Source organism: Camelina sativa, chromosome 13 (genome assembly GCF_030686135.1).
Source record: "Camelina sativa cultivar CO46 ecotype springtype chromosome 13, ASM3068613v1".
NCBI lineage: Eukaryota > Viridiplantae > Streptophyta > Magnoliopsida > Brassicales > Brassicaceae > Camelina > Camelina sativa.
In genome coordinates this window covers 10381930-10400069 of record NC_141892.1, presented here as the reverse complement: position 1 = coordinate 10400069, position 18140 = coordinate 10381930, and the positions used below count along the sequence as shown (strand labels likewise).

Sequence of the window (18140 nt, the reverse complement as noted above, 5' to 3'; positions counted from 1 at the left end):
GAGTAAGGGGTTTATTGACAATAATGGTTCGGTTTTTATTGCCTGCTTGGTCATGTTTGTTTAACGAGAGTTGGGTAGGGAAGTGATTAAGGTTGATTGTTTCTATCACGAGAGTGTTTTAACAAGATTTTAGAGATTCATTGTCTAGGAAATATCTTCTTGAGGCATGTAGGACATCCGTACTGGTTAGGAACACTTAGGAGCCGAGTACCCCATCCTTAGGAGCTTTCGTTTTTATATTGTTTGTATTTTTATTCATTACTCAATCACTTACTCGAACAGGTACACGATCACCTGCTTCGAGTAGCCCTTCCAACTGTTCATATTTTCTTTCTTTACACGATCACTCCACCCGATCGTATACTCGAATGCTTGCATCGAGTGCTTAGGTCGTGTGGCTCTTCTTCATTCGCTTTCCTTAGTTTATTTTAGGATTGTTAGATCAAACCAAACTATTGCTAGGCTTGACTTGCATAGTTCTGATTGCATCCTTCCTGCTAGCAAAAACAACCATTTGGATTGATAACCCTTTGTACTACAACTGCATAGGGAATTGATACCCTGGGTGAAAATCCTACTATCAAGTTTTCATTTTCGACTTGAGGTTTGGTGGAAGAATTCCGGCGATACCTAAGCAGTTCAAGCCACTTCAACGGTTTTTACAGATAGAAGGGGTGTTAGGAAAGCCACCTGAGCCATCATTATCACCGGAAAAGTTTCAGATTGTTGCTAGCTGCTTCAGCCTTTCCTTCCAGTTCTTGCCAGCTCAAAGTCAGGTGAGGGTGGTATTTGCGGTTATGCAGCAGCCTCTTTCCTTATATATTCTTTGATAGTTGCTAAGTATAGGCTTAAGAATAGTCTTTGGGTGGTTTGTGATTACTTGATGAATTTAGCTTGTTAGTAACTTGAAAGTGTGATGTTAATGTTTGAGGATATATGTTAAGACAAGTTTATGAATGGAATAAGCATATGCATGAGAACGAGAATGAGAATGTTAGTGTGGGAGTAGTTGTGCCATAAGGGCCTTGCTCTAAGTGTGGGAGTGGTTGTGCCGCAAGGGCCTTGCTCTGAGTGTGATATTTAAGTTGCATGATTGCATGATAAAGAATAGTATAAATGAGTTTTGTGTTGCATATCGTCGATGTGATGATTGTTTGATGGTTAGACATTCTGATTCTATGCTAAGTAATGGTCGTGTCTATGTTTGTAACGTGTTTGATATATGACCAGTGGGCAGAGTTGATCTCCTCACTAGGTAAACTCGTTTTACTCACCCCTTTCTCTTTTCCCTTCTTCAGGTCAGGAGAGAAATGTGAATAGCTACGCAAATTTGTACTTCTTTTGGGTGTATTTTGGGAGTGGGGTGTAACAACATGGATGATGCGTCCGAAGTGGCAAGTCAGCCACCAAACAAATTATAACTCAGCCACTAATTAAATCAGCCATCAAACAAATTATAACCCAGTCACAACATGAATAACATTATAGTAAATCTTATCATTTTAAAACTATGCCCTAAATTTAACGCGAATCCGAAAGAAATTCTAAAACCTATAAAAAACATTTTTTGTGTGTGTTGTAGTATATTTGGAACATAAAACTTAGTAGTAGTATTTTTGGGAATATCTTTTGAATTCAATAATACATAAGAGGCGTCAACCCAATTATTTAAACATGGTAAGATTTTAATTATCACTTATAAATTTGTTAATTATAGTACAATTTTAATTAATTAATCGTACGATTATATTTATACATTATTTTGTGAAAAGCAGTTTACTTTATATCATAATAAACCATTACATGGAAAAGACAAAAAAAAAAGAAAAAAAAAGAAGCAAATCAAAAGAAAGGGACAATAAAACATTGGAACATAGAGCAAACACAAAATAAAAAAGGAAACCAAAATAATAGAAGAAGTGGAAAAGGGTAGATAGAGGATTTGGAACTGAAAATCACCTGAGGATTTGGAACCAAACCAAAAGTGACACTCATTTTTATTGTTTATTGTAGTGTCAATTTTTTTAGCTGTCCCAGTTTGCCTTTATGCCAACGCCTAATGCAACAGCTTTCCCAATTTTTCCTCATGGCCGAGTCTCGCTCCCACCATTGGTGAAGTCCATGAGCTGTCGTAGATTTAGTCGGTTTGTTATTGTTTACAGTCATATCTGCTAATGGAAGAAGGTGAAAAGGTTACGTTGACAAATCCGACGATGATCATGCTTTTCCTCTTCTTCTGACCAATAGACTTCTAACTGATTTTCATGAACTGGTTCTATCGATTTTGCTTGCTCCTATCTCAGACATGAAGGTTTGGGTCTGAAGTAAGCAAAGATTGGATCTCTTGGTTAACATATAGATAAGTTATCCATGATGTTGTTTTTGGATTGTCTTCTTGAACCTATATAACTTTTAGAGTCATAAATTAAGACAAATGGTTTCTTGTAAGAAAATCAACTACAAACTAGTTGCACTAGATATTTTGGCCTTAATGACTGAACCACCATAATTATATTATCAAATCAGTTATATATCTTGATTCTTAAGTAGAGCAAACATTTTAGTTTCTTACAAAGATGATTTTAGTATACCTGGTGATCGGCTAAGGCCATGGCTATCGTGGCTTTGATAACACTCTTGGCGATTTGAAACATAGCTTTAATCATATCTCCTCCAGGTAGCTGCTCTAGAGGAATACACTAGATGGGTGGGTTGAATATGTAACTTTCGAAGAGGAATCCAAAACTTGTCATGGTCTTTCCAGCAAGCAAACCTAGGGTGGCTGCCCAGCAAGCCATATACAGTAGAATTTTTATAAATTAATACTCGTTAAATTAATAATCGCTATAAATTAATATATTTTTTCGGTTCCAAGTTGTGCAAGTGTAATTTTGGACACAATTCGTTAAAATAATATGATAATAATTTTTTTGAAAATCTTTTATAAAAGATATGGTCCCATCAATAATATAAGTTAATAATTAAAAGATATGGTCTCATCAATAATATAAGTTAACAATTACATTAAAATATCAAAATATATGTATATATATACACACTAATTTTTGTTAGAGTTTATTTCTAATATTTTTCATTTTATAAAAAGATTAGTTCTATTAGTTAAATCTTGTTTTAAAATTTTCTTTTGAAAAATTACCAAATTAGGAAAATCTCTATATAAATTAATAATTATTAATTTCTTGATAAATTAAAATCTCTTTAAATTAATAAATTTTCATGGTCCCAACTTTATTAATTTATAGAGGTTTTACAGTATAGTTGATTGCTTGTGTTTGCTTCTTTAATTTTATTTATTATATATATATATATATAATATGACATGTCATATTGTTATATTTTTATTGATTAACTAAGAGGAGGGTTGAACCAAATATTTTTCTTCTTGGAAATATATATTGTGCTTAAGTGATTTCTAACATGCATGAAAAATCAATAATATTATCTCCTTATTATTAAAACAAAGTACATTTGCTTAATAACATTCTATTTGTAAGATTTATATAATAAACTTTGGCCACGTTAATAAATACCATAACTTAAAGTTATTATTTGTAATATTAGAAATATATATATATATATATTATCTTATTATATAAATTTTGATGACAAAATTACTCATTAACAAGATCGTGACACGTGTCAAATATATTGATTAGATGTCGACACATGTCTAATTCTATTTACAAAATTTTCTATGTTTATATTTTTAAAAATGTCAAAGTTGCTCATTAACAAGATAGTAACACATGTCAAATATATTGATTAGATCATGACACGTGTCTAATTTTATTTACAGAATTTTACATCTTTATATTATAAAAAAAAATATTTTTCTAAATCAAAAAGGAAGACTAACAAAATCAATATATTTTCTAATTATATTATACATGTATTCTCGATAAAATTTGACATGTGTTAACAAAAACGAAATTAATCAAACATGTATATTAATAAATAAATAATGAATAACAAAGTTAAAAAGAATAGCATAAGTTATTTAACATAAATTTAGTCGAATATAAATTGTATTTATTGTTGTAATATAAATTTTTATTGTAAGTAAGCACACAAAACCTTGAAAGAGTAATGAAATTAAAAAAAAAATCAATACATGATGTGTATTAGTATAGTTTTACATGTTTTATTTTAAAGATTTTAATGCATGTAGTATTATGAGAAACCTGAAAGAAAAATAGAAAAACTGACTTTGTAGAAATGAATTTTTGGTTAATTGATGAAAACTGACAAAAGTATTACTTATGAAATTACAACATCTAGTAGAATAATATTGTGGATGTTAACTGATTTTTACTGATTTTTTATTGTTAAATTTAAAATACTAACCAATATACATATTATCTCATATGATGCTCATATTAGTTTTTTTTATTAAAATTTTAACTCTAATACATGAAGAAGTGAATTATGGTTTTAAGATGAAATAGATAGTTAAATGTGATTACTAAACTGAATGTCTAACAATGAAATTTATTTTAGATTAAAAAAATTTCAAATATTAATCTGTATCATTTTTTAAAAAATTGATTCAAGGATATTATTCATATTTTTATGTTTGATTTTATAATTTGAACACATGTATTTTTGTAATGCATATGTTAAAACATAAGATAATACGAAATATATTATAATTTATAGGAATGAATCTTCACTAATTTGATGGTAATGTCTATATATCTTTATATATGTTTTTATTTTATAACTTTCACTTATTTAAAATTGATTATGAAATTAGTTAAAATTAGTACTTATGAGATAACAACATAAAAAATATATCTTAAATATCTTGATTCAGTTTTATTGCGAATTATATTTTGTTAATTTTTATTTTCAGTTCTTATTAAGATATAGACTTGATATGATTTATTAATTGTGTTTGATATAAAAATTTTAGTTATATGCAAAAAGATGAAATGTATAATTAAACTTAAAATATGGTTTATTACGATATTATAGATATTTAAATGGTACTCTATGTCCTATAAGAATTTTTGGAACAATAAATATTATGTCATTTACTGTAACAACCCGTCCCGCGGACCCCACTAGCCCACCGCTAGCCGCCCAAACGGACTCCAAGCTGGTTCTGCAAGGCATCGATCCTAACCCATCACTGTGGATATCCCAATCCACCAATAGGTTATTGGTGCGCCAGGCGTTCCTCGAACCCTGGTTCCCACCCTTTAACAACCTTCTCACAGACAAGTTGTCACCAATTGAGCTCAATCTATTACCACGTGTTATATATCTTCAAGAAAATATTTCTCAATCCATATCTCTCAAACTCCATAGTTTAAGATTTGTATCTCCTTTGAAACATAGTTTTCACTAATTACCCACAAACATCGGTTTTTCTCGATTCACTAATTACTAAACCAACTAAATAAAATAATAAAACAAATATAACATAATTTAAAGCGAATTAAATTAACTAAAACAAATTAAAAGAAAAAAAGAACATAATGATTTTTTTCTGTTGATCAATGATTGAGCTCTATCTAGCTTGATGTGATACTTTTTGTGGGAAAATAGATCGTTTTCCCGAAAAAATATATTGCATAGTTCAAATAGTCATAAATTGATATATTAATAAAAATTGTACATAGAAATTTGAGAAAATATTATAAAATAATGCAAAAAGCCTTCAAACTCTTATATAATAGAGCTGAGAGAGTATTAAAATGAAATATGCGAAGTTCATATTTAATATTAAAATGTTACAATAAAAAATCTAAAAACAAGTCTATTACTACTCAATTATTCTCAATAATTTTAAAAAAATTTTACCTCCGTAATAACGCGGGCCTTATCTAGTTTGCTTATTGTGACAACCCGTCCTGCAGACCCCATTAGTCCACCGCTAGCCGTCCCAACAGACCGTCCGTAGACCCCGCTAGCCCACTGCAAGCCGCCCAAACAGACTCCAAGTTGGCCATGCAGGGCATCAATCCTAACCCATCACTGTGTATATCCCAATCCACCAGTAGGTTATTGGTGCGCCAGGCGTTCCTCGAACCAATAACCTATTGGTGGATATGGATATCTACAGTGGGGGTTAGGATCGATGCCCTGCAGGGCCAGCTTAGAGCCCGTTTGGAGCGGCTAGCGGTGGGCTAGTGGGGTCCGCGGGACGAGTTGTCAAACTTATAAAACGGGTGCACATCTTATCAAATCTCTAAAGAAATTATTTCATTATAATCATCAAAACAAGTATCTTATGATTTTCACACAAATTTATCAAGGTAAAAAATATATAAAACTTACTGAATTAACAAGGTAATAATCAATTATACCAAATCGACATACATGAACATATTTTCATGACATCTAATAAAAATAACAATATAGAATTTACTCCCTCCGTTTATTTTATTTTTCATTCTAGAGTTAATTTTTTGATTTTTATTACTTGTCGTTTTGTATTTACGATGCAATTTTATCGATCAAATTTTCAGTTTTACCCCTAAATTTTAGCCTATTAATTATTTATATCAAATGAAATAATATATTAATGAGGGATAAAACAAAATTTAATTGTTTTATTAATATGTGTGAAATTATCTAGAATGACAAATAATATAAAACAGAGAAAATATAACATATATGTTATATTTATTTAAACTTTTTAAAAATACAATAAGAATATCTACCCGTACTCCTCTTCTAATATTTATCTATGTAACGATGTGAGGTATGAGATTTTATTGTTGCAGAATCTGTGGCACGTGAGACAGCCGAATATATATTGCCTCGATATTAATATTAAATTAAGACTTAGGACTCCACTTAACGCGGAGGTATCGAATTGTGGGTATTCGATAAATTGATCACGTTTTGGAAATTGGAACACAGCGCCGTTTCATGGAGCCTTCAGGTGCGTCAATTATGGTTTCATATATATAGTGAAGTCGAAACACTCCCACCAAGGCTGTGGCTAATGAGACGGAACCCTAACTACACCGATTGCTTTGATTATCTCATTCCATTGTATAAACATTTTGAATCAAACATGCATAACACCAATGAGGTTGGGTGGTACATAATATTGTTCCTATCAAAAAACAAACCAATTTAGACCATAGAACCGATCGAGATGTGGATCTTATCTTTTATTTTTATTTGTATCATTAATTTTTTTTTTTTTTGTCAAAATTTTGTATCATTAATTATGAAATGTTATTTATATATAAATCCGAAAAGCACATGCAATATATGTTGAAGTCAAAAGAACAAACACAAAACAGTACACAATATTGTGGAAATGTCGTTCCTATGAAATGGCTGGAATTAAAAACATCGGATGAAATGGGACCACTCCACTTTTCCTATCCAAAAAAAAAAAAATCCATTCTCGAAATGGGTGTAGACTGTAAAGTTTTCTCAAATTGGTAAAATCGAATTTAAATATAACATATCGTAAAAAAAAACTAAAAAATTAAAACAAGGTTTCAAAGTAGTTTGAGACGGTCGTGAAACACGACATGTCTATCTGCTGCCACTTTTTTATTTTATTTTTGTTTTTTCATAATGGGCAACTATAGACTTTACAAGACAAGACAAGAGGTGAAAAAAATGACCAATCAATAAATACCTGGTTGTAGTGCCCGTGACCGAGGTAAACAACACGAAGAACCCTGGTCCAAGGTGTGACCGTCGAAACCAAGATTTCTCTTCTTTACCCGAAATACGACTTATATGGTTTAGTAAATATTACATACTAACTTATATGGTTATGTACAATGAGCTTATGATGAAAATTAACAATAATCTTCTAAACGATAATTTAAGATTACATTAACAAACTAAAAAAGTGCTAACTAACATATTTATGTACCCGGGCTTTCCGCTAGTTGTCCTTAAAAAAACATGGTATTTTATCATCAACGATGCTTTTTTGTATGTCTTTTATATGCAAAAATGATTGGGAAACTAAACGTATATCATATTTAATAAGTTGACAGCAAAATAATTGAATACAAAACATGCTCACGTAAAATAAACGTAGGAACCAACAAAGACGTACTATACCGGATTAACATACGAGAGGCCTAAAACCAAATTATGTTTAAACATGGTATACATGGTTTTAATAATCACTTAATTATAACGACTTTGTTAATTAAAGTATAGTTTTTAATTAATTAATCATATGCTATAAGGTATAACATTATATTTTTAATTCATTTATACATTATTTTTTTTTGTGAAAAGCAGTTTAAACAATTACATGGAAATTACAAAAAGAAATTTGAAAGAAAGAAGAAAATTATAATAATTGTGGCATCATTTTTGTGATTTACTATAGTGTCGATTGCTTTAGCCGGTAAGACCTAATGCAACAGCTTTCCCAATTTTCCCTCACGGCCGGGTCTCGCTCCCACCACTGGTGAAGCGCATGAGCTGGCGTAGACTTCGTCGGTTTGCTATTGTTTACAGTCATGTCTGCTGATGGAAGAACGTAAAGAGGTTCTTTTGACAAATCTGACGGTGATGATCCTTTGAATTTTCCGACCAATTCACTTGCATATGAGATGCTAGCAGCCATTTTCTCGATTCCGTCTGCACCAAACTTAGACATGACGCTTCTGCGTTTGAAGTAATGCATAATTCCTGAACAGATTGAATCGTTTGGGTTCACATATAGATGAGGTATCCACGATGCTACTTTTGATTTGTCTTCTTGATTCTGTTAGAATATAAAATAAACTTTTCTTATAAGAAAATCAACTTCAAAAACTCAGTCACTATAGTATCGCAAGTGGATGAAAATCTGGTTCTAAATGACTCAATTATCACAGTTAATTAAACCAGTTATCTTGACTCTTACAGATGATTTAAAGTTTACCTGTGGTAAATTTACGATCGCACCTATGGTGCTTTTGACGACACTCTTGGCGGTTTGAAACACATGTTTAAATAAGCTTCCTCCAGGTATCTGCTCTATAGGAATAGACGAGAATGGTGGGTTGAATATGTGACTTTCGAGGAAGCATCCAGAACGCGTCATGGTCTTTCCAGCAATCAAAGCTAGGGCGGCTCCCGAAGAGTGTCCAGCAAGCCAGATAACTGAGTCGCTATGTTTGTCTACCATACCACGGATTTCTTCAAAGGCATGCTTAGGCCTGCCACCTCGATGAAGGGTGTTCAACATACATTGGATGACAAGTGTGAAATCACATATCAAAGTTTTACTATTCAGAACCGTGCCGCGGAAGGCCATCACGTACTGTGGAACTTTCACATGTGGGTTATTTTGGTAAACGCTGTAGTTCTTGTATTCGAAAACGGCACCGTAAATGGAACCGTCATCGTCGTTCAAGCGTTTCATCAATTCGAAATCGAAAAAGTCCCACCAAGGATTGGCTTGTGGTTCCGGACACTTCCGCAAGCCAAGCCTGTATCTTTTTTTTTGCCTAAGACGCCTGTCCCTTTCCAATGTGTACACTCCATTTACCAAACTTGATAACACTCCGGTTTGGTAGTGCGGGTTGGTCCTATTTTAAAAAAAAAAACCAATAATAAGAACCAATCAATTATACTTTAAAACTCATGAACGGCACAAGAATTCATATAGTTCTAATTAATAAAAAAACTCCATCGTCTATCATAAAAATCTTTGTAACACCATAAAGTTATAGACACTGTTCTATATAAAAAAAAATTCTTCGTCAATAGATTTTTAACGGAAGTATACTAAAAAAAAAGTTTAGAATGTTACCAATCAGGAGATTTGAGATGGGATGGGCCGTAAGTGTTGAAATCTGATGTATCTGATGAGGCCAACGATCCTATCCCCATTTTTTTTTTTTTTTCTAGTAAGCCACGCCCTTTTTGTTCTTTTTTTTCTTTGAATAGTAGAAAATGCAGAGATTTCTTTTTAAAGGGAAAGAAAATAACAGAAAATGCTAAAAATATGAAAGAAAAGAAAAGTGAAGAAAAAGGATAAGCGAACTTAAGCGAATCTGATGAAGTAAAGTTTAAGAATTCTTGTAAAGAAAACAAACTTTTGTGTGTGTTTTTTCTTAACTGTGATTAACAATGCTAGCTATATGGGCTATTTATAGCCGGGGAGTCTGTGATACTACATAGCCACCTAGAAAACTTCCGACAACTACTTAGAAACATCCAGGAAGTTAAGAGACTGGACGACAGCGACCAAATAACATTTTATTAATATTTTAAAAATAGTTGGTGGACTTTCTATTGGTTATAGTGGTAGAAGTAGAATAATATAATTTGAGAGTTTTAACTAGACTAACCCATCTTTTTTCTTTAAATATATTTTAACAATTTTAAAAAAAGATTAAAGATGTCATTTTGATTTGGATTTTTACTTTAAATTAGAAAAACTACTTTTAAAAAATACAAAACTTGTTTTTCAAAACTTAAAAGGATATATATATATATATACATATATATATTTAATGGTTGAGGAAGTTTCATATTGTGGAATTTTCTTTTGCTCGCATTTTATTTAGTCAAATGAAATTTGAAGAGCTTAGAGGTCAAGAATTCTTAGAACATAAAATACATAATATTGATGAAAAAGGCGTCATTTGTAAATAAAATTAATAAATGAATTTTGTTTATGTAAATTTATTTCAATATTAGTATGTAGAAAGGATTATTCAAATATCTTGTTTCGTATTTGACATGTTTATGTCCAATATGATAATTTAATATATAAACTATGAATTATCCTAATTTTAATACAAACCTGAACAATTATTTTAAATATGTTAAGATTATAGGTGAAAATAGAGGTGACTTGGAACCAAACTTATATCTATTATTGAAAAAAAAATAGGAATGGATTGGAGATGCACTAAGATAGTTCACATCGGTTTAAGACTATATTATGCACTAACGGGGCATCTTTAACTGGGCCTCTTAGGTAGAACTCTTAGATTTTGTGTGATTAAAATTAAATAAAAAATCAGAATATTGGTAAGAAGTGCCTCTTAATTAAGAGGTTTAAGAGGCGGTAAGAGGTGTCGACGTGTTCAATAGTTGTTGGGTGAGAAAAGAAAAAAAAAATTGTTGATTATTTTCTCTTCCTCCTTTCTCTCTTTGTCGACGAAAATATTGGAAAATCAGAAGAGATATCTCTAAAAAATCTCTTCTCTCAAAAATCGTTGCAAGCAGAGGAGAGTGATTCAATTCTGGTTTGATGATCAGAGATGATAATTCTCCGATTTGCCCAAACACGGTCGAGGAACAAGCTCATTGGAATCAATTGGAGAAAAGGTCAGTCCTTTTGTCTTAAATTTGAGAAATTTTAATGATTTCGTGTTTGGTAGTTGCTTAAGGAAGTGATATTTGTAGGAGACTGGACATGAGTGGACCACTATGATAATTACATAATAAGATTTATTGAACAATGATAAGTAGTTTAATTTCGTTTCTAGGTTTCTAGAAAAATTGATCTCTGGGAACAGAGCAATTGTAATTGTTTGGTCATATAGGCAGGAAGCTGATTAATTTTCTAAATCTTGTAATTGTGTATATGGTGAAAAACAAAATGATATTGATTGGGACATACGTTTGTAGGTGGTTCTCTTCCTCTTTGTTATACTTCTTCTGTATTCACAGAGTGGTCTTGATCAGTTGTCTTTCGGTGATTTTCTGATTCTGTATAAGTTGAACTGAGAAATCTGATTTTCATATGTAGGAAACTCTGAGATAATGCAACAAGTTAATTGTGTTAGATGATGTTTTGGATGTTTGTGTCATTGTATAGAACAGTTCTTAGAACCATATGAAATAGTGGGAAAGATGGAACTGAAGTTGGAACCAATCTTGTACATGTGAGCTCTCTTAGTCTTGTATTCATCAACTAAACTCTACTCTGATCTTGTTGTATATATCTGGTTTTAGTTACACTTGGTTATGATTTTTTCTTTTTTGGGCTGAAGGTCTCTGTGACAATTGCAGGAAAAAACAAAGAAAGAACATTGGATTAGCATAGAGTAGAGGTTTTCTCAAGACTTTGGCTTCTCTCTGAAAGTTATTACCAGGCTTTTTTTTGTGGTCTTAATCTCAGAAAGTTGATTTGAATGATTGTTTTGAATCTCTTTGTTTCTAGTCATTAATCTCTGTTTTATTGTCAATGAAGTCAATGAATCTATGTTTTGCATTTGACAAGTTTTTGATGTGATTATGAACTCTTCAAAAAAAATTCTTAAGAACCCCTCATATGTTCTACCACTAGAGAATTTTTTTCTTAATAACTTCCCATGGATTCTTAAACATTGAAAAATCCAAAATTTAATTAAAAAAAATTGGTTTCACGGGTTCTTAGTTTTTTACCAATAAAGATGGACTAAGTTTGGTGATTGTTGAGTTGTTGGTAACTGGCCGGGAAGACAGAAAAGTCACATTTCACCTTCAAGCTAAGTATATAATCTACTTGATTAGTTAATATAAAAGATACAATATAAGACGAAAACCTCAAAAATAATTTTACTGTGGTATTTTAACATACATATGCAGTTTAATTAATCATTACGTAGATGGACTTTTTTGTCTGAATGGACCTTTTGAGAAATGTCCAAAATCTGCAATTTTGTCTGAATGGACTTTTTCACTCTTTAATTAGAAGGTTCTTTTTTCTCTCACCCAAAGTAGATTTCTCTCCTTTTAAAATTTCAATTTTTTTTCTTTCCAATTTTTTGAGTTTTAAGTTCTTCATGTACTTTTTCAAAAAAAAAAAAAAAAAAAAAAAATCTTCATCAAGTTTACGCGTGTCACTACAAAAAAAAAAAGAATATTGTTGGTTTACATTATATTTGTTTATATTATCGGTTTACATATATTTGTATACATTATCATTTGCAAGTTGCGCACTACAAGGACCATATTCTTTTTCACTTCACCATCTTGTATTATCTGTATTATTGTACTACGAGGGTCCATATATGTCGAATAGAGACAGAATTTTGGGATGTAAGATCCAGAAGTGAAGATTGAACTTTCTTCATTTTATCCAGGTCTGATTTTTGTTTTGATGACTTTTCTCTAGTCAAGTCATGTGTAACAGTTTAACTATCAATACGAAACAAGTAGACCAAAAAAATAGAACCGCCACTATGGTTGTCTAGACTTCTATATGAGCGCTTTTATTCAATATAAATATCGATTTGTATGATTTTCAAAAAAACAAAATATCGATTTGTATGGATGATCAAAGTTTAGAGGTAGCTATACCTATACATATATGTTTCCATCTTGGCTTGCTTGCTTGTGTAACTACTATTAAAGCCGTTTTCACTGGCAAGAATCTAATGTTCTTGCTCCCTCATTCAACAATCAATGACTAGTTTTTAGCTCTTTCCCTACCCCAAGTAGACTATATCTCTCCTTTTTAAAGCTTCATTTTATTTTATTTTCGGTTTATAGTTCCATAACACACGTACGTTACATTTATATATGATAAATCATATGTTTAGATAATTAGATGCAATATATTTTTTTATATATACATATTTTCTTACAAATAACACGTTAAATTATCCATTTTTTCCAGTATGACATATGATTAGTTCTAGAATTTGGTTATTTATCTAACTAACCCTATAATAGATTACTTATTATAAATTATAGCTAACTAGAAGACTCTTAACATTATACTTAAGTTATATTATCTTTGATGTAAAATTTAAAGTAGTTTTAACAAAATTAATTAGAATTATCAACAATTACATAAAAACAAAATCTAAATCACGGGAAATAGAGACATACATGAAATACAAGACAACAAAAAACTAGAAGAAATGCAAAAGGGGTAGAGAAAGGGTTCAGAACTACAAGATCACCAGAACAAGATACTAGAAAGCCTAAACCTAGTTAACCAAACCAAACACTGCATGATATGACCCTCATAGTCATTTCTATTGTTTATTGTAGGGTTAACTGCTCCAACTTGCCTTCAAGGTAAGGCCTAATGCAGCAGCTTTCCCAATTTGCCAGCAGGGTCGAGTCTCGCTCCCACCATTGGTGAAGCCCATGAGCTGTCGTAGACTTAGTCGGTTTGTTATTGTTTACAGTCATATCTGCTGATGGAAGAAGGTGAAGAGGTTCCGTTGACAAATCTGACATTGATGATTTTCCTCTAATTTTTCTTACCATTAAACTCCTAACTGATTTTCTTGCACCAGTTCTTTCGATTTTGCCTGCCCCAATCTCAGACATGTAGGTTTTGTGTCTAAAGTAATCAATATATCCTGCACATATTGGATCCGCTGGGTTGACATATAAGTAAGGTATCCACGATGCTGTTATTGGATCGTCTTGATCTTGAACCTATAATAATACAAAACAAACAGTTTCTCATAATAAAACTAACTTCGAAAACTCTGACTAACATGATGACTAAACCACCATAGTTAACTAAACTAGTTATCTTTACACTTAAGATGATTTTAAGTTACCTTTAGATCGGTTAAGGCCATGACTACGGTGGCTTTGACAACACTCTTGGCGATCTGAAACACATTTTTAATTACATCTCCCCCAGGTAGCTGCTCTAAAGGAATAGACGAGATGGGTGGGTTGAATATGTAACTTTCGAGGAAGAATCCAACACTTGTCATGGTCTTTCCAGCCAACAACACTAGTGCGGCTCCCAAAGAGTGTCCAGCCAGCCATATAGCTGTCTCACTATATTTTTCCACCATATTGCGGATTGCTTTTACAGCATGCATAGTCCTGCCACCTTGATGGAGGTTGTTGAAGCTTATTTTGAGGTTAAGTTTCATATCAGACTTCCAAGTTTTTCCTTTTAGCATTGTGCCGCGAAAGGCAATCACATGGCGTGGAACTTTCACATGTGGGGTGTTTATGTAAAGGTTGTAAAGCTTGTATTCGAAAACGGCACCATATATGGAGCCGTCGTCATCCATCAAAGTTTCGAGCAAAGTGAAGTTGAAAAACTCCCACCAAGGTTTGGCTAGTGACTCGGAACCTACCCGTTTCTCAAGCCTGTCCCCTTCCAGAGTGTACACTCCATTTACCAAACTTGATGCCACTGAGGTTCGGTAGTACGAACTGGTCCTATTAGCAAAAAAAAGGAAAGCAAATTATTTTGAGAATCTGACTATACATGGGATATTCCCAAAGGTCAACTTTTACTAAATAAACTTCTGCGTGGCACATGAATTTATAGAGTTTCAATAAAAACTTCTATCGTATATTATAAAAAAAATTAATATAAAATAACAAAAAAAAACAAATATTTATTTTACCAGTCAATAGATGTAAGATGGAAGGGGCCAAAAATGCTGAAGTTATCGGTCTCTGAGTCTGAGACAATCACTCGTCCTCCCAACATTTTTCTGAGAGAACCCCGTCCCATTTCTTTTTCTTCTTCTTGTTATTTCCTATTACGTACACTGCCAAATTAGTAATTTAATTGATGTAATTTAACATGGTGAAGAAAAATATATATGCTAATGTACTACAACTCTACAAAAATGTAGGTCTACTATTATACATGTTACATATATTATCTTCACATATACATTGTTTGCAACGTGAGGATAACGAGAGATAATAATGACTACTAAAGTAAGAAATTAAATTGTTGCATGAGATTTAAAAACAAATGGAGAAAATGTAAAACTACAGAACAAAAACAGTTTTTGATGCACTAGTCTTTTTTGGCCACTGCCAAAACTTTCTACTCAATGCATGCTGTGTTTTTTAAAAATACCTTTCCGTTGTCTTAGAGGTGGATCAGAATCGAATTCTAATAAAACTAAGCTTAAGAGTTCTTCTGCTGTATATATATACATTTTTTTTTTTTTTGGAAATTTAAGAGTTCAACAAAAGAAGTAGTGAGTTAACACAGAAAAGCATCTTGCTATTTATATAGATGCTAAATATAGGAAGACTTTTTGGATCCGGAGACTTTGAGATTGTCCATTCAACACAAACACAAGCACACTCACACGAGCCAGACCGTATCAACTATTTCTTTATTTACGAATTCGCAAAAATTCTACAAATTAGCAATTAAAAATACACTTAGACGTGTGAATCAATTTTTGAGACCGCGTACCACTGTTTCAATTTATCAAATCGTATATAAAGGAAAACAAACCTTCCTTATCACAGTATAGGGATACGTGATCAAACCCAATTAAAATAGTCATATATACCCTAAAACAAAATTTTGATTGTGGTGTACAACCAATTAAAATCAAAGTTATCATATATACTCCAATCCTGCTCACGCCAGCTTACATGATTTGTTATTAAAGATTAGAGTCACATACGACCCTCCATCTTGAAATACTGTATTTTGTGTACATCGATCTTTTATTGATTGATAAATAATTATATGTTTTACTTTCTAAGGGTAAGAGAACACACCACAAAGAAAAAGGACTTAATCTTATTAAAATCAACAAAATCATTGATATATATAAACTACACTTTCATGTATGCACATAAAAAGTGAAGATGAATATTATATATACACACGTACAAGACAATGCCTTTACTTATCCTCTTTTTTATCTTGATTATGTATACACACGCACGGATAGATATAAAATATTCATCTTGACTTTTATGTGGAAAATAAAAGTATTAAGTTTGGTTACACGTTATTTTCTGAAATACATATTTTCAATTGTTTAAGTGTTATTTGCATGGATAATGAAACACATCGAATTGAACTATTGATGAGACATGCATACATGCATATCTAATTTAGAAGGGGACTGTTCACAACACCTTCAAAACTGTAGACGACAAAATAAAAAAAGAAAGATTGGGCTATAATTTAGTACTACAATTAGGTCTAAGCGAAACGTATGATAATGTTTTTTTTAAAAACATTGGTATTAGTTCTAATTAATTTGATATGTTTTTGAAAATTAGACTAGTATTAGTTATTATATATTGTTTTATTTGATATAATAATTTTGTTTCGAATCCAGAACTTTTAAATTTATTATTTTCTATATTTTTGATTTCATGATATTGCCTATAAATAAAGAGAAGAATTTTCTAAGAATAAAGAATTATAACACAAATGGCCTTTCGGAGTTAATTAGGCATTCACCAGATGGTCTTCCAATTTAGTCCAAATTTTATAACATATATACATAGAGGAATAGTGTTATTCAAAAATCCCTATATAAGTAAAAGAGAAGTACAAAAGTGCTTCCGGATCGGATCAATTTCACAAAATAACCCGAAATTAAGGGAGTTGGATTCGGGTAAAAAAGATCCACAACATTATAAATGGGTTATCGGGTTTTCCAAAAAATAAATCATAAATGTAAACATTAATAAATTCTCCTAGAAAATAAACCATAATAATTAAGATAATATATATTTTCCCAGTTTAGGAAACTAACAAAATACATAATTAATGTTTATTTTAATTTATTGATATTAAATCGGACTATCAATCAATAAGATCTCAATCTTTTATATATGTAAACTAATTTAGTTTTCATTATATATTAGTATATATTTCCGGAATTATATTCCAATTTAATATAATTCATAAATAATGGTAATATAATTAAATAATTTTAAAAATATGAAAGATAAATTTTAAATTATATAACTATACAAAAACGAAAATTAATGAGATGTTTATAATTACATAAATATTTTCTATCAATTTTGTTATCATTTTTAATATGTATAATAAAAATACTAATGATAATTTAAAAAAGATATGGAAAGATGTTATGAGATTTTCACATATCTCTATCAATTTTGAGTTGCCTAAAAAACGGAAAACGTTCGTAACATTAGCATAATTTATGCAAAATTATTGTTCAATTTGGAAACAACCAATAAATACAGTTTAGCAACCATATATGATTAGATTTCAAAATTTTCACATATCTCTATCGATATGAACAATAATTTTTCTGATGTTTTTATTTATTTATGATTTTGTTTACTATATTCATGTATTTTTACCCAATATGATATATGTTAATGTTTTTAATTTTAATTTTACTGGAACATCAAAACCATTGTGAATCTATCAAACTCATATCTTCTTATGTGATACATGTATGTACAAAATTTCATTTAATATTTTCTAATTATGATGCTGATTACGACTTCAAACT

The 18140-nt window shown here is 31.0% G+C and overlaps 2 protein-coding genes, 1 long non-coding RNA gene and 1 pseudogene across 6 annotated transcripts; 1 reads left to right on the top strand and 3 right to left on the bottom strand.

Moving 5' to 3' along the window:
• Positions 1 to 2004: 2004 nt before the first annotated feature.
• LOC147929371 (GDSL esterase/lipase At4g10955-like) lies at positions 2005 to 2798 on the bottom strand (annotated as a pseudogene).
• Positions 2799 to 8189: 5391 nt separating this feature from the next.
• LOC104736434 (GDSL esterase/lipase At4g10955) lies at positions 8190 to 10192 on the bottom strand. Of its 2 annotated transcripts, none has more exons than XM_019234677.2 (3): positions 9758 to 10192; positions 8885 to 9533; positions 8190 to 8725 (listed from the first exon to the last, which is right to left on the bottom strand). In XM_019234677.2, the coding sequence occupies exons 1-3, from the start codon at positions 9835 to 9837 to the stop codon at positions 8339 to 8341; spliced, it is 1116 nt and encodes a 371-aa protein (XP_019090222.1). In that variant the 5' UTR covers positions 9838 to 10192; the 3' UTR covers positions 8190 to 8338. The 2 variants fall into 2 exon arrangements, with proteins under 2 accessions (XP_019090222.1, XP_087337021.1); XM_087480895.1 differs by having other exon boundaries at positions 8867 to 9533; positions 9758 to 10152.
• An 840-nt stretch (positions 10193 to 11032) lies between these two features.
• LOC104736433 (uncharacterized) lies at positions 11033 to 12374 on the top strand. Of its 2 annotated transcripts, none has more exons than XR_759577.3 (3): positions 11033 to 11286; positions 11711 to 11846; positions 11974 to 12374. It is a non-coding gene; the product is annotated as an uncharacterized LOC104736433 (long non-coding RNA). The 2 variants fall into 2 exon arrangements; XR_759576.3 differs by having other exon boundaries at positions 11955 to 12327.
• A 1328-nt stretch (positions 12375 to 13702) lies between these two features.
• Positions 13703 to 15882, bottom strand: LOC104736432 (GDSL esterase/lipase At4g10955-like). 2 transcript variants are annotated; one of them, XM_087480122.1, is made up of 4 exons: positions 15749 to 15882; positions 15282 to 15428; positions 14469 to 15090; positions 13703 to 14340 (listed from the first exon to the last, which is right to left on the bottom strand). In XM_087480122.1, the coding sequence occupies exons 2-4, from the start codon at positions 15389 to 15391 to the stop codon at positions 13936 to 13938; spliced, it is 1137 nt and encodes a 378-aa protein (XP_087336248.1). In that variant the 5' UTR covers positions 15392 to 15428; positions 15749 to 15882; the 3' UTR covers positions 13703 to 13935. The 2 variants fall into 2 exon arrangements, with proteins under 2 accessions (XP_087336248.1, XP_019090328.1); XM_019234783.2 differs by having other exon boundaries at positions 15282 to 15416.
• Positions 15883 to 18140: the final 2258 nt, after the last annotated feature.